The 25138-nt window shown below is 32.1% G+C and overlaps 3 protein-coding genes and 1 pseudogene across 7 annotated transcripts; 1 reads left to right on the top strand and 3 right to left on the bottom strand.

Annotated features, from left to right (window-relative positions):
- Positions 1 to 5564: 5564 nt before the first annotated feature.
- On the bottom strand, positions 5565 to 7369 carry LOC111291924 (geranylgeranyl pyrophosphate synthase, chloroplastic-like). The gene has a single exon (XM_022884056.2). It carries the CDS (start codon positions 6962 to 6964, stop codon positions 5852 to 5854), a length of 1113 nt encoding a protein of 370 aa, XP_022739791.2. The 5' UTR covers positions 6965 to 7369; the 3' UTR covers positions 5565 to 5851.
- A 1337-nt stretch (positions 7370 to 8706) lies between these two features.
- Positions 8707 to 13663, bottom strand: LOC111292907 (dolichyl-diphosphooligosaccharide--protein glycosyltransferase 48 kDa subunit-like; annotated as a pseudogene). Its single transcript, XR_016345693.1, has 12 exons — positions 13342 to 13663; positions 13096 to 13232; positions 12891 to 13016; positions 12536 to 12649; positions 12290 to 12333; positions 12149 to 12190; positions 11221 to 11296; positions 11004 to 11053; positions 10766 to 10891; positions 10578 to 10680; positions 9303 to 9386; positions 8707 to 9209 (listed from the first exon to the last, which is right to left on the bottom strand). The product of XR_016345693.1 is annotated as a dolichyl-diphosphooligosaccharide--protein glycosyltransferase 48 kDa subunit-like (transcript).
- Positions 13664 to 13851: 188 nt separating this feature from the next.
- LOC111291920 (NEDD8-conjugating enzyme Ubc12) lies at positions 13852 to 15997 on the top strand. 2 transcript variants are annotated; one of them, XM_022884053.2, is made up of 6 exons: positions 13852 to 13930; positions 14500 to 14613; positions 14844 to 14952; positions 15139 to 15217; positions 15335 to 15451; positions 15533 to 15997. In XM_022884053.2, exons 2-6 carry the CDS (start codon positions 14505 to 14507, stop codon positions 15668 to 15670), a joined length of 552 nt encoding a protein of 183 aa, XP_022739788.2. In that variant the 5' UTR covers positions 13852 to 13930; positions 14500 to 14504; the 3' UTR covers positions 15671 to 15997. The 2 variants fall into 2 exon arrangements, with proteins under 2 accessions (XP_022739788.2, XP_089622751.1); XM_089766625.1 differs by having other exon boundaries at positions 15097 to 15217; positions 15533 to 15880.
- Positions 15998 to 16315: 318 nt separating this feature from the next.
- LOC111291919 (uncharacterized) lies at positions 16316 to 20242 on the bottom strand. Of its 3 annotated transcripts, XM_089766624.1 has the most exons (5): positions 19665 to 20242; positions 18782 to 18884; positions 17722 to 18345; positions 17187 to 17362; positions 16345 to 17076 (listed from the first exon to the last, which is right to left on the bottom strand). In XM_089766624.1, exons 3-5 carry the CDS (start codon positions 18285 to 18287, stop codon positions 16478 to 16480), a joined length of 1341 nt encoding a protein of 446 aa, XP_089622750.1. In that variant the 5' UTR covers positions 18288 to 18345; positions 18782 to 18884; positions 19665 to 20242; the 3' UTR covers positions 16345 to 16477. The 3 variants fall into 3 exon arrangements, with proteins under 3 accessions (XP_022739786.2, XP_089622750.1, XP_089622749.1); XM_022884051.2 differs by lacking the exon at positions 18782 to 18884 and having other exon boundaries at positions 16316 to 17076; positions 19665 to 20182; XM_089766623.1 differs by lacking the exons at positions 18782 to 18884; positions 19665 to 20242 and having other exon boundaries at positions 17722 to 18592.
- Positions 20243 to 25138: the final 4896 nt, after the last annotated feature.

Genomic DNA, 25138 nt, shown 5'->3' on the forward strand with positions numbered 1-25138 from the left:
AGGATAATACCAGTTATTTCATGTTATTCATTGAGCTTTAAAAAATCTTACTAGATAGTTCATTATTGAAAATTGTTCTTAATTGATTCCAACGCTTTTGGTAAAAAATTAAGAGAACTTTCTCATTTCATGAGTATATAAGACAACTATTGTTTTTCTTGCAGAAGCTCTGCCATTGAATTATTTAACATTTATTTTTTAAAAATTTAAAATCCAATGAAAAATTGATACTTCAATTTTTTCTTAAAATTTTTTTTTATTTTATTTTAGAAAAAACTAAGGACTTATTTAACGAAAATTTAATACTTTCAAGTTTTTTCTTAAATATTTTTGAAACATTTTTCATTTTAGGAAAATTAATACTTTACTTTTTCTCAAACATTTGAAATATTTTTTTATTTAATAAAAATCAATACTTTAACTTTTTCTCAAAACAATTCTTTGAAGTATTATTTATCTTTTTTTTACAAAAAAAAAATCCTTTGAAATTTTTTTTTTGAAATATTTTTTAATTTAAGAGAAAAAAATAAATACTTTAACTTTTTCCTCATTTTTTCAAATTTTCTTATTTAAAATATTTTAACTTTCCTAAAAAAATTCAAAAAAAAAATCTTTGAAGAAAAACTTATATATAAATGAATAAATAATATTGATTTAAAAAAAATAAACATATAAATAGGTAAATAAATAATAAATAAATAATACCTTAGCTTGGCTTGGCTTGACTTAGCTTGACCCGAGTGCAAGAGTACTAGATGGTTGAAGTGGCTTAAAAAATGGCTCGACTCAATTTAAACAATGGCTACTGAAAAGTAAGTAACAAACCGGATTGCGACTAGATCGAGTCGAGCAACAGGTTGCAACATAGATCCTAGCTTCTTTAATACCAAAAACTACATCATTTCTTCGATGGTATAAAAAGCCTAATTTTTGCTTTTTTTTTTCAAACTGCTTCTTTCCTCTCTTTCTCTCGCTCTCCTCACGTCGCTTTCTCTTTAAGTGATTCTCAGCCGTTAGGTTTTGTCAAACACTATCGAAAAATTTGTCGATATGTGAAAATATTTTTGAAAAAATCAAACCTTGTTGAAAAAGTTACCGAAAACTATAAAAATTCATCGAAATATTCGTCAGATTCTAGAATTTTCAAAAAAAATTCACAAATTTAAAAAATTTTCCCTAAGAAACACCAATTCAACTTTCAAGCTTTCTAGAGCCGAATCAAATTTACCACTCCTCAAGATTCCCTAAAGACCTTCTGCCATAATTTTTTTTTGTTGCTTCCAAAAAGATTTTTTTTGAAATTTTTGATTGCTTTTTTCACTCACTATTTGCTACTGTCTTTTTTTTTTTTTTTTGTGATCACTAAGGGTTTATATAGTGATCAAATAGTAAGGATGACCAAGAATCTCAAAAATTAAAATCCTTTTTTTTTCCAAAAAAAAAAAATTCTATCCCATCCATCCATTTTATCTTGGTAAACAATTTCAAATTTTAACTCTTCATATCTTAGAGTTTCATTAAGATTAGTCTTTTGCCTTTATTATTATTTATTATTTATTTTCCATTTTTTACCTAATGTGTATCTAAATCATGTCAACAGGAAACGAGCCATGTATCATCAGATCATTAGAAACCTTATGAGTAACATGGGCCATAATCTATGGATCAAAAATTTAATATTTAAAAAATAAGTGTTTACACTTGAAGTAATAATGTTTTAGTAATTTTGATAATTGATTAATATTCATCTATTTTTAAAATTTTAATGGTATAATTATAATAAAATAAAATTTTATAATTTAATTTCATAAAATAAAAATAATAAATTTTTATTTTTATTTTATATAATTCAAGGATTTATCTTGAGTATTATTAAAATATATTTCTATAAGGAATATAAATGATAAAATAATTTATTATATGAAATTTTACAAACATTGTTAATCATAGAACTAAGCAAATAGTCGATTCAGTATTTAATTTGATTGTAAAAATAAAAAAACTAATTTAATCGATTTAATCTTAGGCTAAAATCGAACCAACCGAAATATAACATAAAATCGAAAACACTAAACCAACTTAATCCAGTCGGTTTCGGTCAGTTTCCTTGGTTTAGTCGATTTTTTATCCATAAGGAAATGCATCTATTGTATGAATTTTGCTTTCAGTCCACTGCAAGCAGACAGCTCTAGCTAGCTAAACAATGCTTGGAAGGCAGTAAATGTACTTACTAGCCAGCTAATACTACTTTTTTTTTTTCTAACAAAGCAAAACGAGCTTTAAAGTGAAAGCTTAAAAATTTATATTTGACTGGGGAACAAAATCAAAACTCCAGTTAGCCATTTGCTTCCTTTACCCACACCAAAAATATATCATGATAATAAAATTGCATGAAAGAAACATAGCATTACAGACAGGGTTTTGCAGCTGCATAAACAGAGTAATGTGAAGAAATTTTTGTTTTAATTTCTTCATATTATTCTGTTTGTTCCTTAAGAAAAAATGATAAAAAAAAGAATCAACTTTTGAGAATTATGACTTTCTTTTGTTTAATTGGAAAGACAAAATGAGAACCCAATTCAATAAAAAAAAATTGAAATTACTTTTGGAAAGTTGGTTTTTAGTTCATACTAGCAATTACTGAAATAATGAAAACATTAGTTCTAAAATTCAATTCAATTCCTTCTAATTTCGTCCACTTTTTCGGCCACATTATTCTTGATGAAAAGACAAAAAAAAATATTTGCTTCTTGAACCCACAGTTCTATATCTTACTCCTTGCTAGCATTAAAATTTTCAATGTAAAACCAATCCACATGCTTAAAAAAAAGAAGAACAACTCAATAAAATTGCTAAATTTGAACTTTAAAAAAATTTAATTCCTAGCCAAAAAAAAAAAACAAAATTCATTGAGAATCCAAAAAAAACCATCTCCCCATCCAAAAACCCAATTTCAAAAACCTCTAAAAGAATGAAAATTTCAGCTACATAACCGTCAAACAAGTTCAAAACCCAGTTCATCCTTCAGTAATAGTAGCAAAGGCAATGGGGTTTGAGGCAATACCTTGAGTGGTAGGAGAAGAGACAGAAAAAGTGAAAAAGAAAAAGAAGGGAAATGGGAAAGCTTTGAAAGGAGAGAGAAGAAGGAAACAAAGTGAAGGCATGGAGCTTGTGTGGTGGAAGGCCGCTTAGGCCACTTGGCAAAAGGGGAAGGGAAAGGGAAAGGACAAAAGGCGTTTGGACTAACCATCGTGTGGTGGCTTCGAGCGTTACTAATGGCTTCTAGAGTGATTATGAAAGGTGGCTTCCGGTACAATAGAGCCGTGGAGCTCAATCGGCGCTGCGGTAGCGAGAGAGACATAAGGGAGAATGTTTGAAACAGATGAAATGCGGTCTAGATTTTAGGGAGAAAGAGAGGTGCAAGAGTGACAGATTCATGTACTTAAGGTATTTTGTAAGGGTAAACATGCATTTTACTAAATATTTAATTATTAAAAAGTCAATTTTTTCAGTCAGCTCAATTCATTAGATTTACTTAAATGCAGGGTTTTTTATTGGCTTTTTCAGTTTAAATTGACGAATGCTCTCCCCTAGTTAATCAAATCAATAAAAATTTACGATGACAACGAATCATTAATAATAAAGACTAAAATATTAACAAATTTCAAACGAAAAATATCAAAGATAAATCCTCATGTCGTCACTCATTCATAGTTTGAACCTGTGAAATTCAAATAACAAAAGTACTATACAGATTAGCTATTTTCGACCTTGATTCAGCTGCAATCTCTATCATCTGACTCACTTCCAGAATCAAGCATGTTCAATATATATATATATTTTTTTATCTAGAACATACAAATTTCACTATCTTAAGGCAGGTGCTGAACAGGGAAGAACAGAGTCGTCTAGGCAGAAGGAATCACTATAGAGTTGCCTAATGTAGATTCTGTAAGTCCTGTCTCGTACGCCGAACTCTATCCATCGGTGAACAATCAGTTTCAGATGCAAAGTTAAATAACAACAGAATCCTTCCCAGTGATATTCTTAGTTCTTGAAGGATTCAACTGCTAAACTTTCAATTAAGCACAAGAACCACACCAGGCGTCATGGAATCAAAATTTCATGCCGGTCCAATGTCACTATAAACGTTTTTCCTTTTTCTTTTTTCTGGTTTCGGTTTCGGAATGGGGAAATTGCTAGTTATAAACCCTTTATAACTGGATTAACCTTGTTATTTTTCCATGGGGTGACTTTCTGACCATCAGAGCACAAGCTATGGAGAAAAATCAAGAAGGGCAAAGAGGAGCAGCCATTGGCGGCTCCAATGCAGTTCATTACCAAGTTGATCAACTTGTTCTCCAGACATGTAATAGCTTTGGAATTTATTAAAAGCTAGACAGCTAGAGCTAAAAGTTGGCCTTGGTAGAACAGAAGACACAACAGATAAGGATATTTGAAATGCATGGGCATGTAGAATCGATGAAAGATGAGTTCAAGATGCTGGTCTACTAAGCAACTACCAAGAATCTCCAAGGGATCGATAAATACAATATTATTCATTGATACTACTTAATAGTGACAGACAAATCCCAGAAATCAAAATGCCTGCAGAAAGTGAAACCATATAATCAGAACTACACAAAGTTGCCGAGTATCTACCAAGGACCAGAGCTAAACTAGCATATTGAACTTATTACAACTTCACACTGAAGAATGAGCAAAAAAATTGTAAGTGATTAAGCAAGCTATCGCCCATCATTGTAGACAATAACATAATTTGTACTTTAGTGGCGCTCGGTTCTTTCACTTTTCACCCACTTTACTTCAGTCGAATTCTTCACTTGTCAAAAACCAAATGTACAAAATATAAACAAACAAGATTCACAATCTTCTTTTTATTTTCCATTACTTACCTCAAAGATTCCACTTTCATTTACATAGATCATGTCCTTGCTTATTATTTCTCCCTGTGGTGAATTTTGTTTTTATCATACGCATTAAAACCAGAAAATTCCAGTTCCAGGTAAATAAATATTTCAAAAGTATCTTCTATAAAGCAACCTACATAAAAAAATTAAAAAAATTAGAGCAGAAACAAGGTTTGTTTCAAAATTTTCTTCAAACAGCTCTCATGATCACCTATCAAGACGCGTTCTTTAACTGATAGTTTCATACAAAATTTGGGAAAGGAGTTGCACAGACAGTGTTATAGCAGGCAATATGTCCTGACCCTCAACAAACTAAAATCTGTAGTTTCATCCAGAATTTGTGGACACCGGACAGTAAATGAAAATTTCACAACTAAGCACCGCAGAGTGACAATTACATTCTCAAAAGTAACCAAAATCTCAGAAAACATACTTGGAAATAGAAGAATATTAGGAATTGCCTGACTTTATTGATGACACAGAAATCACCAGATTTCTCATTTTACCAAGATGAAGAACGAAATGGCTCAGATTTATGGTACCATTTACAAACTAAAAGTTTCCAGATTCAAAACATCCAATTCCTTATAACAATTCTTTATAAAGATTACTGTGTATGTGTAAGAACTCATAAGACCAACAAATGAGGAGGAAATTCTATTATCACTATCACAGTACTTATTTCCGTTTGAATTAAAGAAATTACAGCACAGAGAGAAAATCAACATTCTAGCTTTATCATCCTTGTAGAAGAATATTCCCAACATTAATACTACTCACCTGCTCCTTTCTCAAAGGCCTTTTGCTCAAACACAACAAGAAGCAGCAGAGTCAAGGCCTTTTATCTAATCAAATGTTTTAGACAATTCCACCTCACCTACAAGAACAGGATCACAAATTATACAACAACAAAACAAAAGTCAGTTTTGCCTGTAAGCTATAAAATTAGCCAAAGAAATCAAAGGAGCAGCTTTCTCAGGATCAAATCCTTGGAGCAACTCTAACGCATCACTCTTTAACTTCTCTGCAAACTCCCTTGACTTCTCTATCCCGATCAACTTTGGATAAGTCACTTTATCAGCCACCAAATCTTTTCCTGCCGTCTTCCCTAATTCCTTAGATGACATAGTCACATCAAGAATGTCATCCACAACCTGAAACAAAAGCCCAATATACCTCGCAAATTTCCTCATCCTTTCCACATCTTCATCGCATCCACCCCCAAGAATCGTCCCCAAAACCACAGCCGCTTCAAGCAAAGCAGCAGTTTTGTGAACATGAATAAATTCTAAATGATCCAATCCCACATCTGTTAGTCCCTCACTGGTTATATCAACAACTTGACCGGCCACTAACCCTTCAGCCCCAATAGATTTAGCTAATTCCCCAATCGCCCTTACAATCCTCCCAGGCGTAACACCAACTGTAGAAACAGCTATATGTTCAAAAGCAAAAGCTAAAAGAGCATCCCCTGCTAAGACAGCTATATCCTCACCAAAGACTTTGTGGTTAGTTGGTTTTCCTCTACGAAGATCATCGTTATCCATGCAAGGAAGATCATCGTGGATTAAAGACATGGTGTGGATCATTTCAACAGCACAAGCTGCAGGCATAGCCATGGATTCTTCGCCACCAACAAGTTCACAGGCAGCTAAACAAAGCGCTGGACGGACCCTTTTGCCACCTGCTAGAAGAGAGTAACGCATTGCTTCATGGATTTTAACAGGGTCACGGAGTGAAACAGCTGACTCAAGGGCTTGGTTAACTGCAGTGGCTTTTTGAACCATATAGGATTTGAAATCAAAGGCTAGTTTTTGAGGGTTTTGTTCTTCTTCCTTGATAGTGTCTTCTTTGGTAAGGACTGCGGAAATTGAAATAAGAAATCTAAAGCTGCGTGTTTTGGGGGTTGAAGATGACAGATTTTTTAGGGGATTGAAGGGAAGGTATCTGGGTAAAGGAAAGGATTTGGATCTGGAAGCTTGGTTGATAATGGAGTAAGATTGAACCCATGAACCCAGATTCACTGAAGCCATTTTTTTTTTTTTCTTTGGGTGTTTCTTTTATGTAAAAGCCAAAAAAAACGGGGTCAATAGTTGATTAAGGGGTCAGCTAAGAGTAACAAATTCAATGCAATTTTCCACTTTTCAAATGCCAAAAAAAAAAAAAAAGATTGTTTATGGAGTCATACCATGAGGGAGTTGGGTCAAAAATGTTGGTACTACCCCAACAAGTGGCAGAGATCTGGGGAGTGGAAGAGTTGGGGAAAAGGAAAAGGATAGAGAAGAAAGCTAAAAATTCAATGGAATTGGAATGGATGAGCATTGGTTTTAAACTTAATGCCAACCAAGAGAAGGACAAAGATAGGATTTTGAGATTATGGTGGATTCCGTAGCATCGGCATCTTTTGCAACCCCACCGCCACGATATACATAATGGTAGTTCTATAGCATCGCACCAACCAATACTAGTATTAAGCACTAAGTTGACATCAGCAGCTAGTTTAGGCCTGGTTTGCTGTGGACATGACAGGAATTACTTGCTCGTAAATCAAAACAATTTTTACAAAATTTTTTATAAAAATAAAAAATTGATTTATGATTTTTTTTATGAGAATTAAGTAGACTTTTTTATTATTTATTTTTATCAGTTCTGATCGTCAAAGGATGGGTCATTTCTGATTTCTCATTTTAGCCATAGAATAATTCGGATAAGACATACCTGAAATTGGGTAGAATGTTATTTTTGGTAATATTTTACCATTACAAGTATTTAAAAAAAAAAGGATAACAGCTTAAAAATATAAAAAATTATAACTATTAAGATTTAAATTACATTACAATTAATTTTACAGATAAAAAAAAATTACTATGTTTTAAAGGTATTTTTCAAAGTTTTTTTTAATACCTTCCATATAGTAACTACATAGGCTTTATCTTTAAATAGATTTGGAAATTTAATTTGAGCATATATATCTGTATATATTCTTCTTTAAATTATTTGACATATATAAGAATCATATGATACGTCTTAAACATATCAGCTTAACAATTAAATTTTATCCGCAATCTAATTCCAAAAAAAGTTGACATGAAAAAGCATCCCTAATTTTTTTTTTGGTTAGAAGTATCTTATTTATTTTCAAAGGAATATTTTCTTTCTTCAAATGATAGATTAAAACAAGAAAAGATTCCTGCCATAAGCGACAAAAATTATACAATAACAACAACACAGGGAAGTCCCTTAATCGAATTTTATTATATTTGGTTTTTTTCACCCGATTTTTTTAAAATACTCCTACATATATCTTTTTGCTCATCTATTTCAAATCTAGTTAAGTGTTGGTTAATTAAAAGAGTACGCTCTTTCTTCGAATTTATTTAAAGATTGTAAAAAGATAATATTTCATGAATTTATTAAATTTAATGTAAATAAATCTGTTTAAATGACTCAAGAAAAAAAAAAAAACTAAACAAAGTTTAAAAAAAAAACCCGTTAAAAACAATACTACAATTGTTTTCAACATCCTAAACAGCTAACCAAGACCAAAAATAAAATGCAGAACATGGATATCACGTCTAAGGCCGCATCAAAAGATAAAAGTCCGAATTTGAACAGTCCGTTGCCATGGACGTGTTCCTCGTTTATGCCTGCCTACCTAAAACAAGTTTCATGCATGAAAGAAATTTGAAATTTTCGGTCTTGAATTATGGTCAGGGAAATGACCAATTTGATTCATCAGCAGCATAATCCAAATCCTAGAGAAAAAAAAAAAGATTAGAAAAGCAAATTGCTTTTTTCAGCATTAAAAAGAAATTGCTTTCATTTTCTTCCTCTTAAAGTCTTCACTTGTCATGGTCATAACATCATATTCGCACTACAATCTGAATGTCTGATAGTGTGATAATCATGTTCTGATGGTGTTCCAATAAACCGTTTCAAATAACCTTTAGTTCTCTATCATATGATTAAACTCAATGATATCAAGCTGATTGCAAAATTTAGTCCTCACCAGAATGTGCGACGTTGAAAAACAAATGTCTAAGAGGAAATTCTGAAATCCAACCCTGGATAATTCTGTTTATCCAATCTAAGCCCTAATCTATTCTAAAGTCCAAGTAGATATATCTCCAGAGAATGATAAGCTGCCAATTTTTCTTTTCCTTTTTTTTGTTCAAAAAGACAGCAAAGAACTAAAGTGATGATAATCCAATTTTCTTCAACTGACAGGCCTTACTTGTTATACAGGGAGAGTATGCTGAAGATAAAGAATTCAGCCATCTGCATTTAATGAAACCAAATCGTTTACCACAGATTCATTATTAAAGAGATATTGTACAAAAACACACACAAACACACACAGAGAGAAAGTACCGTTGTAAAAGAAGCTCCATAATATGGGAAAGCAGTTGTTATAAATCTCTCATATTCATTGTGCCTAAAGGATCGAACTGGAATCTGCAAGTTGCATGTCCATTAATTAGTTTTGGAACAAGAAATATGTTCTTTTTAGGAGTATGCTAGCAGTATAAGCCAGATGATAACAGGCAATATTTTCAGACGAATAGTCTGACATTATTTGATTGAGACTATGTATGAGGTGTGTATGTGTGTGTTGGGAGAGTTAGATTTGAAGAGGGGATGATCTTTGGAGGAGATATGTGGCAATGAGAAATGGATTTAGATTAGTGACAGAGACTAAAATGGTGAGTAAGGGAGAAAAAAGAATGGAAAGAGGAAAGGAGGAGAGCAAGTGTGGCTGCTCTTTGGCCTCTGGCGGTGAGAGAAAACAGGGGGAGTCAGAAAAAATGGACAGTGTAGAGAGAGAAAAGAGATATCAACAAGCTTCAGGAGGAAAGAAAGGAGACAGAAGAATCAGTGTTTAAAATCAAGTATGCATCATCTTCCTCATTAAACAGACTCTAAACAAGCCCATAAACAAGTTACAATAATGCTTGTTCATGAGCCAAGCTCAGCTATGATTGAGGTTACCTTGTTGATTAAATGAGTTCTGACATTTTGTTTAGAATTGTTCAAGTAGCTTGATAAATAAATAAAAAAAAAGAACAAACCTAAACCAAGCTCTTTAAAAACTTTATGATGAACATTTCCTCTACACCATTATAAATTAGATTTAGGAGTACCATTTCTTCAAAAGCAATAGCCTCTTGTCTATATTAAAAGCATAGTTCTAAAACAAGCTTTTGCTAGCTATAGTTAAGAATTATTCAAAGGACATGCAGTTCTAGTGCTGGGTTTGGAAAATAAGTTTACATGCTTTAGTCTTGGAAAAACACACCCCATGTACCAGAATTTAGGAGAAAACCCATCCCTATATAATATCTTGCATCCTAGTTTTTCTAATATCAAGTATTAAGGTATAGCGTCATCCATTTAACTCCTAATTGTTCATCCAATCCACTCATTAACAGTTGAGTAGCGTACTATGTTTCTAATACCTTTTAATTAATATATCCAAATGGATTTCTTATTGTTGTAAAATATGAAAAATTTAAAAGTAAAAACAACTAACAATTAAAATTAAATCAATCAAGCTAGAACCCAGAAGTATCATAAATGTAGAATTAAATACTGTACTACTGTTGCTTAAGTTGAGAAAACCGAAGATTTTTGTAGCTAAAAGCTTACCTGTTGGCAAGAGATAAGCTGGTGTAACCAAGCCTGTGATAGTCAACCTTAACTGAAATACCCCATAAACATCTGGCACCTTGAATGATGCATGGTACAACCCCTGTAAAATCGGACATACATATAAACAAAAGACTGCAGAAGAAGGGTTACAAAGTAAAAAAAACATGAACCTGGCCAAAGACTACCTTTCCATCAGTTGATAGTGTTTTTAGCACGTAAGGGCTCATCATGTAAAACTGGACCTAAACATCATCTACCACATAGGTCTCCCAGCTCTTTCCAGACCACTCGTACATCTCAACAGAAAATTTCTGCAATCATATATATTTAGGGAGATTCAATGTGAATAGTCTCTTAAATACATATATTTTCAAAACAGAACAAATTGATGGAGGCAGTATCAAGTCATCTTCGATCCTATACATTGCAGGCTCATCTGTTTCCCCAACTTTCTGGTGTCTAAGATTAACAGCCTGAAATTAAGAACAAGATTAGGTAAGGTGTAAGAGAAGAGAAAGAAAAAGTATTTTTATGTGCAAGTTTGATAAACAAGACCATTGGCATCCTTACTGCATCAAAAATTTACTCTTTCATAGATTATATAGACCACACCAAATGGAAATTGTTCAGCATTCCTCACCTTCAAGTGACCCCTTTCATGGAAGACCCATTTGCTAATTTCCGTCACAAACTGTTCATTAGCCAATTTCTCATACCTGGTATAGTAAAGTCAAGAAGAATATAAGCTACATGCTTGAAAATATCACTGACGAACAGCAAAAACTGCTAGTTTTTCTCAAGCAGAAAACAGGGGAGGAAGAAGAAAAGTAAAGAATTAGCAGGAATACAAAGTTACACAAATATTCATAGGAGGATTTTTTTAGTGCTAAAAACATCAAAAGAATTTAGAATCCACCGGATGTGCAAAAAGAATATGCAAAATGAAAAGCCTAAAAGGTCTATTCATGATTTGTCAACTGCATCGGCAGCATTGCTGCATTCAGAAACTTCTAAATTCATGCATTAATTTGGATGAATCAGAGCATCAGATTAAATAGAAGACACTTTGTGCTTTTGCAATTATGATCAAGACGTCAATTCACCATTTGCCAACCACAGTCAATATAGCTGCAAGTCAGAAACTAGTAAATTTATGCATTAACACGGATCAATAAAAGCAAAGAGCACAACCGCAGGCATTCTAGGGAAGGAAGAAAAGAAGAAAGTTGTCTAACAACCAACATTTCAAATGTATGTAAATATGCATTGCATTGAAATTAGAATTCAAGGGACAATAGTCTTTGCCATATGATGGAAGAAACTTTATGTACTTTTGAAACTAATTGACCATCAATTTCCTATTCTCACAAAGTTACGCATGAGCAAACTATAAGTATCAAGACAGACAAACAAATATCTATGCAGTGACAATGCAAAGAAATGGTCCATTTTGGTGGAATTACTGGACAATAGTTTTATGCAGATTATGAGAACATGCAAGATAACATTATTTTTTACAAGCCATTCACATAAATGCAACAAAAAGGAAATGTTCTGGTCTCACTTACTTATCTGGGCTGCCAGCTTTCTGTACAGCAGTTCTTAACAGCCTGAATTGCATAGAGGAATTTTATCAATGAAAATGAGGAAACAATATTCCAAGTCCAGCAATAAAAAACACCACATAGTATATATGCCAGTTACTGAACAAATCTAAAGAGCCAGTGATCATGATCCGAACATTGTTTCTAGCCTGCATTACGTAAAAGGATTGTCAACAATAACATCTGGACACTATAAACCACATAAAGTAGATGCAACCAATTATCCAGTTTCCTTCAGGGAAAGAGGAGTTGAATCACAAGTTCATGCCAATTACAAAGGAAAATATAAATTTATTGAGGAAATATATAGCTCATTTCATGGTGAAAGATATTGGAGAAGAAACAAAATACCTGCACAACTGAGACCAATGAAATGGCAGATCCAGTAAGCAATGTAGGGGTCAACAATTTCGATTCTGGATTAGCAAAATAAGCTGAAGAAGACGCAGAAAGCACCTTCAAAACCTACACATCGTATCATAAACCTCAAAAAGATTAGCGTATATTAACCAAAAGAAAAAACACCATTCATCTTCAACCTTACCAGGCTATTAGCCGCATTTACTGAATGTGCAATCCCTTTAAAAAGTTATGGCGCCAAAAACATTCGCAACAAGCAAAATTTCAATTAATAAGATGAACATTGTCGCCACCAATTTCAATTTTTTTTTTGTATAAATGCAGGTCTAATTCAAGTAACACTAACCTCGATTTTGGGTTTTCCTAAAATGACATCAGAATGGATAAAATCATCACAGGCAATCAATGTATGGTCACCTTCGGTTCCGGAAATTGCATAGTTTTTGTGATCAATAACCATTGCCGATGAATCCTAAGCAATTTATTAAATTTATTTAAAAGTAAAAGACAATATTTAAAAAAAAATCCAAAAGAATAAGAAAAAGACTGACCTCATCGAAATCAACTCCACATTCAGTAGCAATGTTCTTAATCAAATTAGAAGCAGACGCATCAACTGCAACTATCAAGTCGTGACCTGAGTCAACGAAATCAAGCACCGCCGTCAAATCCAAAGATCCACCAAACCCTACCCAAGAGAATTCAAAATTACGATTAAGATATACGGAATAAATCAAAATGCGTTAGAAACGAAAGGAGGAGGAGAGAACGGTGGCGTTTTTGAGTTGTGAGTTTACTTTCGGTGGAAGGGGAGAAGAGGATCAAGGCATCGTAGAGGTACTAGCTGTAGCGTTGAAGGGAGAGAGATGGATCGTCGTGAGTTTGAAATCGATGTTGACACTGCAGGATTTGAGGGAGTTGAAGAAAATGGAGTGCGACGATTTGAGTGAGAAATCGTCGAGTAATACCAAAACTGTGCGATCCATTGGAGATTCCGGATTGAAAGAGAAACAAAAAAGAGGAAAAAGAGAGAAACCGAAGACGAAGAAGAAAGAAAAGTTCTTCATTTTCACTACTCTTCCGCAGCGATTTCTTCTCGTCGTCTCCTTCTCAGTGTGGGAAAGATAAATGGAGTTCGTTGCAACTGGAAAGAAGTAAAACGCACCGTTTCAGTCAACTTCAAGACGGGCCGGTAACTTCCTTCAAGCCCAATTTTGTAACACTGGGAAAAAAGTGGGCCCAATCCAAATTTCGTGTCATTACCTTTCTCTTTCCTTTGTACATCCTTATACAAAGTCCCCCCCCCCCCCTCCCTTTTCCATTCTTCCCTTTTATCATTTTTCCTTTGTTTCTTTTCCTTCTTCTCTTTAGCATTTTCTCGAGCAGGTTCGTTACAATCTGATGAAACCAAAACACTCCTTTATTACGTTTTTTATTTTCTCTTTCCTTTTAATCGATTCTGATTACTGAAATTCTTTTGTTTGATTTATTTGCTTAAATCAGATTAAATTTCGCTGCTTTTAACGATCTGTACGTTTGCAACTAACTTTATCTTGAATTACGATCTATTAGCTATTAATTTAATTCTAATCTTTTTTGTTTTTCAAGTTTGCATTGCAAAGATGAAGAAAAGGCACTTCGTATTTTAAGTAGATTGAAAGTAGTCTAATCAAATAGCTATTGGGGAGATTCCAATTTTGAAATCACTTAAAGAGTCGATCTTTTTGGTTTTTTAAAGAAAATGAATTTCTCTTTGTATACAGTTCAAAAGTAGGAAATCGGAATTTGATAACAAAGGGAGGGTTTTTGAGTTAGGGTTTGTTAAGAACAAGTGTTTTCTTTTGATGATTTAGTTTATATTTTCAATTGATATTACTTTGGTTCTGTAACTAAATTCTGCTATCAACTATGGAAATTAATGGGTTTGTTTTAATTTTTTTAAAATATATATGTAGGAGCTATGATTCGGTTATTTAAAGTAAAGGAAAAGCAGAAAGAGCTTGCTGAAAATGCAAATGGGGGAGCACCTATCAAAAAGCAAACTGCAGGGGAGTTGCGTTTACACAAAGGTTTGCTTCTTCTGTTTTAAATTTCCTTCGGTTTTTGTTATTTGGTGTTTTGCATATGTTTTTGTTTTTCCTTGCAAGCTTCTTTAGCTTTGTGAAGGGGAGAGAGATTTGAATGAGGTTGATTTATTTAATCGTATGTTGCTCAAGCACTGAAGCTACTGGGTTTAAGAGGATCTGTGTTTGATCTAGGATTCAATTATTGCTTAATAATTTTGGCCTTCAATATGCAGACATTTCTGAGCTGAACCTACCTAAATCTTGTACCATAACATTTCCTAATGGAAAGGACGATCTGATGAACTTTGAGGTTTCAATTCGACCTGATGAAGGATATTATTTGTAAGGAATTTCTTTCATGAATCTTATCTTAAAACAAGTAACCTTTTGCTCTCTATCATAATTTTTTGGCTAAAATTCTTCTTTATGGGGGAAGAGGTGCTATTCTTTCGTACAATTGTTTTACTCTCCTTTTTTCTTATTAAGAAATCAAACAAGTATTCGACTGACTGGCTGCTGGTTTTATAGCGGTGGCACATTTTTGTTCTCCTTCCAAGTTTCTCCCATCTATCCGCATGAGGCACCAAAAGTTAAGTGTAAGACCAAGGTAGACAGCTCATCTTATTTACTTCTAGGTCCTCTGATCCTTCACTGAATTCATGTTGTGGTCTCATTTGCTTTTGGTTATAAACTGGCTTGTTTCATGTTGTATTCCAATTTCCAGGTCTACCATCCAAATATTGACTTGGAAGGAAATGTTTGCCTTAACATCCTTCGTGAAGACTGGAAACCTGTGCTCAATATAAACACCGTAATCTATGGATTATATCATCTTTTCACGGTAATGCCTGGTGTATTTATAACAGTAATTTTATGAATTTGCAGCCATCTGATATTTAAATCTTTCAATTTTTGTGTGCAGGAACCAAATTACGAGGATCCCCTCAATCATGATGCTGCTGCAGTGTTGAGGGATAATCCAAAGATGTTTGAGTCTAATGTGAGAAGGGCTATGTCTGGTGGTTATGTGGGGCAAACCTTTTTCCCACGGTGTATCTAGCTTTTGCAAGGTAGCTCAAAGTGCTAATGCACACGTGTTATCAACACTTGAGTTTCCGTGGGATGTATAATTTGTCTGCAAATTACCTTTGTCATCCCCTTTGATTTTCTCAGTGGAGCTAATGGTATTATCTCCTAAAAGACCCACCAACTGAAATTCCATCTATGCTTTATTGCAGCTTTCCTAATGCTATTGTATGTTGCTGTGGCATATATCGTCTTAATGTGGAACTAGGATAGATTGAATTTTATGTACTGGCGTAGAACATGACATTCTTTCTTAGGCCCTCTCTTTCGCTGAAAATGAACATGATGTCTTTGTTTCTTATACCCATTTTTGCTTTGCTGTGGAAGAAAATCTGCTGGGCTTGTTGGACAATCGTTCTAATAATTGAAATAATTCCTTAACTATTACAATATTCGAAATTGATCCGTTATGGAATTAGACTTGACCTTAGTAGCCGTCCTTAAATGAATCTTTAATACAATATTCGGAAAACTATACTGACAGATTTGTAATTGGCTGTTTCATTATAACATCTATGGTCATGATTTTGCAGTCGCATGTTCTTGTTTACAGGATACAACTGATATTACGTCGATGTGCCTTTATATAGATGCTCATCAACCCAATCAGGGCAGCTAATCGCTAAATGGTTTATCAAACCACAATGGTTATCCTTCAAACTATTGGTTCGCAATGTATTTCATTTGATTAGCATGGTAATGACTTTCTTGACAAATATTCTACGGTCCTTATTATCGTGAAAAGAAATTTTGAATTAAAAAAGTAACATGAAGGTGTCACTCAAATCATCTCTTCCTCTTTCAAAGTGCCTAATCTAACATTGTCACGGTCTCGCCTAAAAGTTTTGTACAATGGCGTGTAAAACAGGCAACACAACCCAAAAGGAATTGCCATCATTGATAGTAGCCCTCTGGACAATGCAAATGCCTCGCGTGGAGACCCATTGATTGGATCAATAGATCTGGAATCATAACCAAACATCTTCTCCGATAGAATACCAACCAAGGGAGCAGCAAAAGAAGAAAACGATCCTTCAAAAGCACGATCAAACGCATAGATCATGGTCCGATGTTTAGCAGGGACGACTTCAGCAAACATAGGACCATTTGCTGCCGTAGCATTCCAACTGATGGTTAAGCCCATCAAAAGGAGGGTGACGGCAAAGGTGTAATAGCTGCTTACTGATTGTGGAATCACTTTAAGAAGGAACCATGAGAATGGGATGCCCATGAAGGCACTGAATTGTGCACACATGATACGGCCAGAATGGGGGTAAATATGTGACATTCTATCTGCTATTAACCCACCAACAAAGGATCCCATTGCACATCCTGTCGCAAAAAGACTTAGGAGTGCTGCTGTAGAATTATGATCAAAACCTGGGAATGTAAAGGAAGACTCAAAGGTGTCAAACTTCAAGCACCAAACAGATCATTCTACTCCTATGATAATTGACGTGGCAAACTATAGAATTTGCTAATGTACTTACCTATTAGTTCAAACCACATCGTAAAGAATACCATGGCAGTCCATGGTAGTGAACCAACAATTCCCTGCAAGACAATTATCTGAAATGTTGGAACTTTTATAACAGCTTTCGTGGCCATCCAGGACTCAAACCAAACAGATGAGACTCGGGCATTCCCTTTTTCTATCAGCTCATCCCTGCAACAAAAAGCTGTTGAGTCACCAAATTGATATTTGAGACAATGAAAATGCTACTAAATTAAAAAAAAAAATGACTTGCACAACTATTATTTGATTGGTAAGGGACTAAGGGTATTATCAGGGGTGGGTCCAAGGCATGAACCCTAAAATTAGAAAATAAGAAAATTTTTTCTCTATACACTCCCAAAATTTTTCCCTGGACATCCTTTTCATCTATAAAATTGGTAAAACTGTCGGCAATTTTTTATACATATTATAAGTGGACACAAAAAAAAAATCCTGGATCATTATGAATATACTTACATGGTGGTAAGACATTGAAACAGAAAACAAAACTTTGAAGGAGCAATTAGTACCTATCAAGATTGTAGCCAGCAGCATGATTGACACCAACTGCTTTCCTAGGATCAACAACAAATAGGAACACAAGGAGCCCAATCAATGAACTTAAAGTTGCCATCATAATAAAGGCACAACGCCACCCAGGCATACCCCAGAACTCCTGACCAGCCATAATCGTAGCAACAACACCACCACCAATGCCACCCAAGGTACCAACAAGGCTTAGCAGCCCAAATCCAGCACCTCTCACACCATCCATGTAACTATCAGCAATGAAAGACTGAAGTGCTGGTATTACAATTGCCAGTCCAACGCCATTAACTGCTCTCCACAGTGCAACCTGAGGAAATTGTTGGCTGCCACCCACTGCAGCAGTTGATAAGGCCCAGCAAAAAGTGCCGATAGCAAGAACTTTAGGGCGATCATAGTAAACTACAAGTACACCTGCCAAGGGAGATGCCAATCCCTGCACAAAGTTCCTTATGAAGGTGAGATACCCAAGATCGGATGGCCCAGCATTGAAAGCTTCACTAACTTCTTTGTAGACAGATGGAAGGAGGTTTTCATCAGCACGTTCCATAATGGCAGCCAAGTTGATAAGAAGGAGAGAAAGAGAAACACCAAAAACCTTTCTTGCTCTGTGAAATGTTAAAGTATTGTCAATACAATCAATACATAAGTTACCATTTCCAAAAGAAAAGGAGCAAGCATTGCTAATAATTATTGCAATTGCACAAATGCATGACCATGCATACATAAAAGTATTTTGCAATAGGCACAAGATCTAAAAGCAAAATCCCCAAGGATTAAAAGTTTGTATAATACTATGACCATATGCACATACCAAAGCACTCTTAACATATTAGCTAACTCAGATATGGTCCCTCCAAGTGTTAGGTACATATCTCATGGTAGGTATAATAGCTATGACAATTCAAGAATTATGCATGTAGCACCAGTAAAATTCTCATTTGGATATCTTCTGAAAATACGGATAATCGAATAAAATACCAACAATAGAATATGCTTTCTTTTGCAACTAATGGATGTTAGGAAAGAAACCAAAGATCAAACCTTTCAAGGTGGCCTCCACACAAAATTCAAAAAGAGGAAGTCAATGCCTTCACTGGCTAGATTCACTAATCTAAGAAAATACATTATCCTTTGACAAGGATACCTGCAAGGCATTGTATTAATTAAATAAAATCTCTTCATCTAAGTTTGCAGACAAGGAATTCTGGTCCATTAAGAGTTTGACACAAAAATCAAAAACAGTAAGACAAAGAAATATATCGGACGAATTCAGCACAGAACTATAATTATCCAAGTCCACCTATTTGTAAGTACTGAAGTAGCAGCAATTTGAAGTGATGTCTCAAACATAGTTTAAACATTCACATTGAATTAGGAACCACATAGCAACTTCAATGGAAACCAATAAACCTAAGGAAAAAACCAATATCAGATAATGGCAATATGTTCTGGCTAACTAGTTGTCAGCAAACAAGGAAATTGCGTTTTCATAGCTTACTATACACAGACATCAACCCTCAATGGTTATAGAGTATAACTTTAGAAAGAAACTAAAATGGTAAAATTTCTGGTAAAGATCAATTTCCCTAGCGAATATACACACACACACACACATACATACATACATACATACATACATACATACATACATACATATATATATATATTATTGTCAAAAGCTTCAGAGCTACATCCTACCGTTAAAAAAAAAAAAAACTTCTAAGGCATGGTCTGTTACTTCATTTGCTTTTCTAATAGCATAAAATGCCCCTTCAAAGACTTTTACTTTCTATATTCCGATAATAATAAGACAGAAACTAAGTACCCAGATCCACAATCAACAAGCAATCAAATCATAAACGCTTCAATAATCAGAAAAGAAAAACCGAAAAATCAAAAGACAAAGATTTGAAAAGAAACTCACTTCATGGCTTGAAGATGTCTACGAAACAGAGGCTTCGATCGAACAGAAACAGAAGATCTTAAGCCCATAAAATCAAGAAAACACGTTAAAATCCAGGAAAGATGTGTTCCCAGCTTCGATGCGGATGTAGAACACCCACTTGCCCTGTTGAAACAAAAAGACTCCGGCCATCCAGGAACTCATCAGGAATTTATCCTCAAGAAAAATATTCAAATCCCAATCAAATCAAAACAAGATATTTATTTTAATTAATTTAATAATCATGTTTCTGTTGAAATATAATACTACAATCAACACATAAGTCAAAAACCCAAACTCTTAAAAATAGTATTTCTCGATTAAAAAACCCAGGGAAGAGTTTAAAAAATAGAAAGTTGATTAATTTATCCGGTTTAGTGAGAGGTTGCTTTCGAAATGTGCCCGCCATGAACCATCGTGGCTTGAAGTAAACAGCTGGTTTCATTCATGCGATCCAAACTAGACTTTGGATTGCTGGCGTTATGTCAGAATTTCGAGCTAAAATTCTAGGATACGTGGTACCTTGTTTTTTAGGTTGCATTTTTCCTAAAAAAAATAATAATAGTAACAGTTGTTTTTTTCTGGTCTTTGACCTTCCCTAACGAAGGAAAAAACGTGTCCGAAAAATTGAGAAAAGATCCGAATTTCTCTGCTTTGCTTCAATTAAATCTAAGATTAAAATTTTAATAATTTTAAATTAAATATAAAAATAACTTTAAAACTTTAACAAATATTAACCTTAAATTAAAAATGCACTAACCATCTTTCAATCAAATAATTTTTTAAATAAAATACATAATTAGTCATCTAATTATACAAATATTTTTAAGATAATCACTTAATTATTATTTTTTTAATTTAATCACTTAAATTTGAAAAAATATTTTTTTTATCACTTACAATTAGTTTTTGATAATATATTACAATGACACTATCAATTAGCACTATATCTTATGTGATATATTATCATGTCATTTGATATATTACATAATACATTAATAATTAACGTAAAAAATAATATGATATTGTCACGTGATACTTGATAGTTAACGTAATAATATTACATTAACATACTATTGAAAGCTAATAGTTAGAACGAAAAAAAATACTTACTCAAACTTAAATTAATAAATAAAAAAAATTAACAATTAAATGATTATTTGAAAAATACTGACTAATAATGTATTTTATTTTAATTTCTTTTTCTCTAGAAAGTTTTTATCCGTATGAAAATTTTTTAATTTTTTATAAAAATAAGTGTGAGCAACCAACCAATAAAAAAATAACTACTAGTAAAAATTTATAATAGTATTCTTAGTAAATAATGAATTCTTGCATCGATATAAAATTATACTTTAGGATTTGTTGATAAATTTTGCATTTTGTACATTATTTTAGGAAATAATTTTCTATTTAATGTAGTTATTAGTTATTACAAATGAAAAAAAATGAATTTTATATATTTTAACTGACAAAAATAATTGATTATTCGTGATATAGACTACTAAATATTCCTAGCCATATTATAGTATATAAGTACATATCAACAGTTGGAAAAAAAATTGAAAGAAATTAAAACTTTGACGATTGATTTGCATAATAAAAATTTTTCTATAGCAAAGTATGAATTTTTTACTTTATTTAGCATTGAAATTATGATGTAAAGAAAATTTTTTAATATAAACATTTTTAAATTTCAATGCTAAGCCGAGCCTTGATAATAGTACAATTCAAGATTCCAGAGATATCAAAATTTATTGAGTGAACATAATAGTTTTGCCTTCTCTATCAATGATCAAAGCAGGAAAAAAAGAAAACACATTGCATTTATTATGAGTTGTTCTAAAGAAAATTAAAAGTAGCCCGAACTAAATGCTGAGACGTTGTTTTCCTCTTTGGATAGGACCCGTCGCCTTTGACGATCTGGTGGGAGCATGGGCCCTAGTAATAGCAACATACATGTTACATTTGCCTATTAAAAATTTGGGCTAATTTCAGCCCTTATCTCACAATCCCTAACCCCTCGGCCTTGGCTACATAATAAATGGGCCCTTTTCTCCAAGCATCAATGCCAAGTATTTTTTCGTTCATACAGTGTCAAGTTTGAGCTGGCCCTTTAAGTGAGTTTATTCCCCCCTCTTTGCTTCGTAATATCTGTTGGAGTGCAATGAGAATTTTTTTTATATAAAAGAAGTTATAATTTGATGATAGAAAAAAATTTATAGATATTAAAATTTATTAAATGTTAATTTTTAAACTGATTATATTAATCAATTAAGTTAAGTTTTTAATTTAATTTTTTAATATTTAAGATTGTCAAAAAATAAATGTAATAAATGAATTAAAATTTTAATATTTTATCAATAATATCATATGATAATAAAAAATTAATGAAAATATCTCTACCGTACAGTTTTGCCTCACCAAATTGGGTTTTCTTGGACTCCACAATCAGATAGGAGAGATCGTCAAAAAGAATCCTTTTCAAATGTCAATATCTTCATTATCAATAACGTGTCGATTGTGAATTGAAACTATTTGAATTAATCTTTAAATATTATTTTTATTAAAAAAATAATATTTTATTAAAATTTTATATTTTCAGAATAAATTTCACTTTTATTTTTTTAAAAAATATAGATTTTTTTAATCTAAAATTTTTAAAATTAATTTTTTAATCAATTAAAAGAATAATTTAATATTACCCATAAATAAAATTTAATTAAACATATTGCCAGGTGTTAAATAATGGTGTTTGAAATGCCTACTTGCTATCAAATTCAATTTCGATTTATCATGAAAATACGTTGATATGAAAAAATAAATAAAATCATAAAAATTATTTATTCAATGCAAAAAAGAGATTCGGAACAAAATATCATAAAATCTCAAGAAGAGAATGATTTCAGATTTCTCTTGTTTTCCCTTACCAGATATCATTGAAAATATCAAATTCTTCTTGGATGCCATAAATAGTACGAAATATCAAATAAAAAAATCACTTTATGAAAAATTTTCTGAAAAAGGAAAGTTAAAATCCATCTGCCAAACCAAACTCCCTGTATGGATAAAATATGACGTGATACTAAAGTAATACAAATTTGGATTAAATTAGTCCTAATATTCCTTAAACACGACTCTAATTATCCCTTGATTGATTAAAATAATGTAAAGCATCGTGATTCAAACGCCAGCCTTAAATAAATTGGTATTGTTTCCTACGTGAACTAAAACCCTATAGATCTAAATGTCTTAGTAAGGCCATTTTGAATTTATGTAGTTGAGATGTTTCCATGGCAACTTCATGGATTGATCATTAATATCATGACCACCAACACATTATTTCCTTCACAAAATTTCTAATGATATCAACTATGAATATTATCAATGTTCATCATACTTTTCATAATCAAATTCACATTGAAAAAGAGAAAATGTGAAACGAAAACAGCTTTCATTGTTATTTTGCCTTAGTTAAGCAACTAAACTTTGTTTTTCGTGCTCAATTTTTACATACCCTTAAGCACTGATTAAGGAAAGTTAAAATACCATTTTAAAAAAAAAATTTACATTCAAGGTATTATTTTTTATCAAATTTTAAAAGTAACACATTAATTATAAGTTTCTTTAAATATCACTTCAATCTGCGCCTAATAACATCAGTTAACATTTTTTCAAATTAAAAATGAAATTTTGGTTAATAAACACCAAATGTGAGTTTAATAAATAATTAAACAATAAGATTAGATCAATTTCGATATATTGATTCAAATCATGTAGGATTTCTAATTATTATGATATTTATAAATATCTCCCGTCTTGTTTGACTTAAAAATTTAATAACTTACTTATTCATGGATTTTGTTCACCAAAGAAATTAATTTAAGAAGTTAGCCTCAATTAAGTTATTTTCATATCAATTCATCATTAGATAATACTGCTAGTTGATAATTTTGATGTGTATAAAAAGGTTAAAACATTTTAAATTTAATTAATTTTATTTATATAAATATATTTAAAATATAAATTTTAATACTTAAATTTTTTTATTTTCTTGTGCGATATCATTCCTATCAAAAAAAAATTGAAGAGGAAACTTGAGATTAAAATGGAAAATGGTGCATCAACCAGATCAGCTTCCAGGAAAATGTTTTCGATCACTGACCGCCCACTTGCTGCTCTCTTACCAAGGAAGACCAATGAGAGCCGGTGCAGCCCTTCTCGGAACAACAAGACAAAAAATAATAATAATAAAGCCTAGGTGGTCCCCAGAAAGCAAAAGACTGCAAAAGGCATGCCTCTATCCCGCACGTGGGGAAAGTCTCGTTGATTTTATGGCTTTGCCAGTTAACCCCTCTGGTCTTTCCTCTCACTTCTAAGCCTAGCTGGAACCGCACGTGCCCTACCACGAGCATTGCTTGTACTTTTCCTAATCCAACTTTAATTATCATCCTTCCCACGAGACTGATCTTACGCTTCAATTGTTTTGCAAAAACTATTTTTTAAAAAAAAATTTAATTGTTTTGATATTTGTTTGATAAAAATTTTTTTTTAGTTAATAAGAAATGATTTTTTATCAATTAGAAAATAAATATATTTTTAAAAATTATCTTTTTTTTAAATAAACAAATAATTATTTAAAAATAATTATTCATAAATAAGTTACTCATCAAACTGGAGAATTTAATAAAACTAAAGCCAGACCTTAGATATAATTTATTAAATTTGAACTAAAGTTTATTCGATTTAAATATTATTATATTAATAATTTTATTTAATTTAATTTTTAATTTAAAAATATTTAAAATATTAATATAAAATATTTTAATATTTAATTTAAAATATTTTTATTTTGAATATTTTAAATATAAATATTTTAATAATAAAAAAATTTTGAATGACATGATTGAATAAAATATTAGAGTAATGCTAAAATAGAAAATAATGTAAATCATATGATTCAAGCAATATGTTAAAGTGATGAAATGTATTGGATGTATCGTGTAATTGTAACATATATGTTAAGTTAAAAGTAAAGTTATATAAAATAACTGTAAGATTTGCATTATTATATGATATTTAGTTTTAGACTCTTAACAAAAAAACATGAGAATAAAATGAATATAACGAATATGATAATACTTGAATAGATATGTGATAAAATTAAAGAAACAAAATCAAAAGGAAGAGATTTACGAAAAATTAAATGTAATTTGAATTAAGGAAAAGATGAGAGATAACTGTTTGAGATTGTTCAAACATGTGAAACGTAGATTTATTTGTATATCATCAAGAGAAATAAAATTCAAAATATTAGAGAAAGCAAAACTTCTAAAAATAGACCATAAAAGACATGAATACAAAACAATAAAACATGATATAAGAATTAAAGAAATAGATGAAAGTGTTATTTTTTTATAAAAATTAGTGGTGCAAAAATATTTAAAATTACGACT

The sequence above is a fragment of the Durio zibethinus genome, chromosome 10, assembly GCF_047325235.1.
Source record: "Durio zibethinus cultivar Kanyao isolate XHJ-2024 chromosome 10, ASM4732523v1, whole genome shotgun sequence".
In the NCBI taxonomy this organism is placed as follows: Eukaryota; Viridiplantae; Streptophyta; class Magnoliopsida; order Malvales; family Malvaceae; genus Durio; species Durio zibethinus.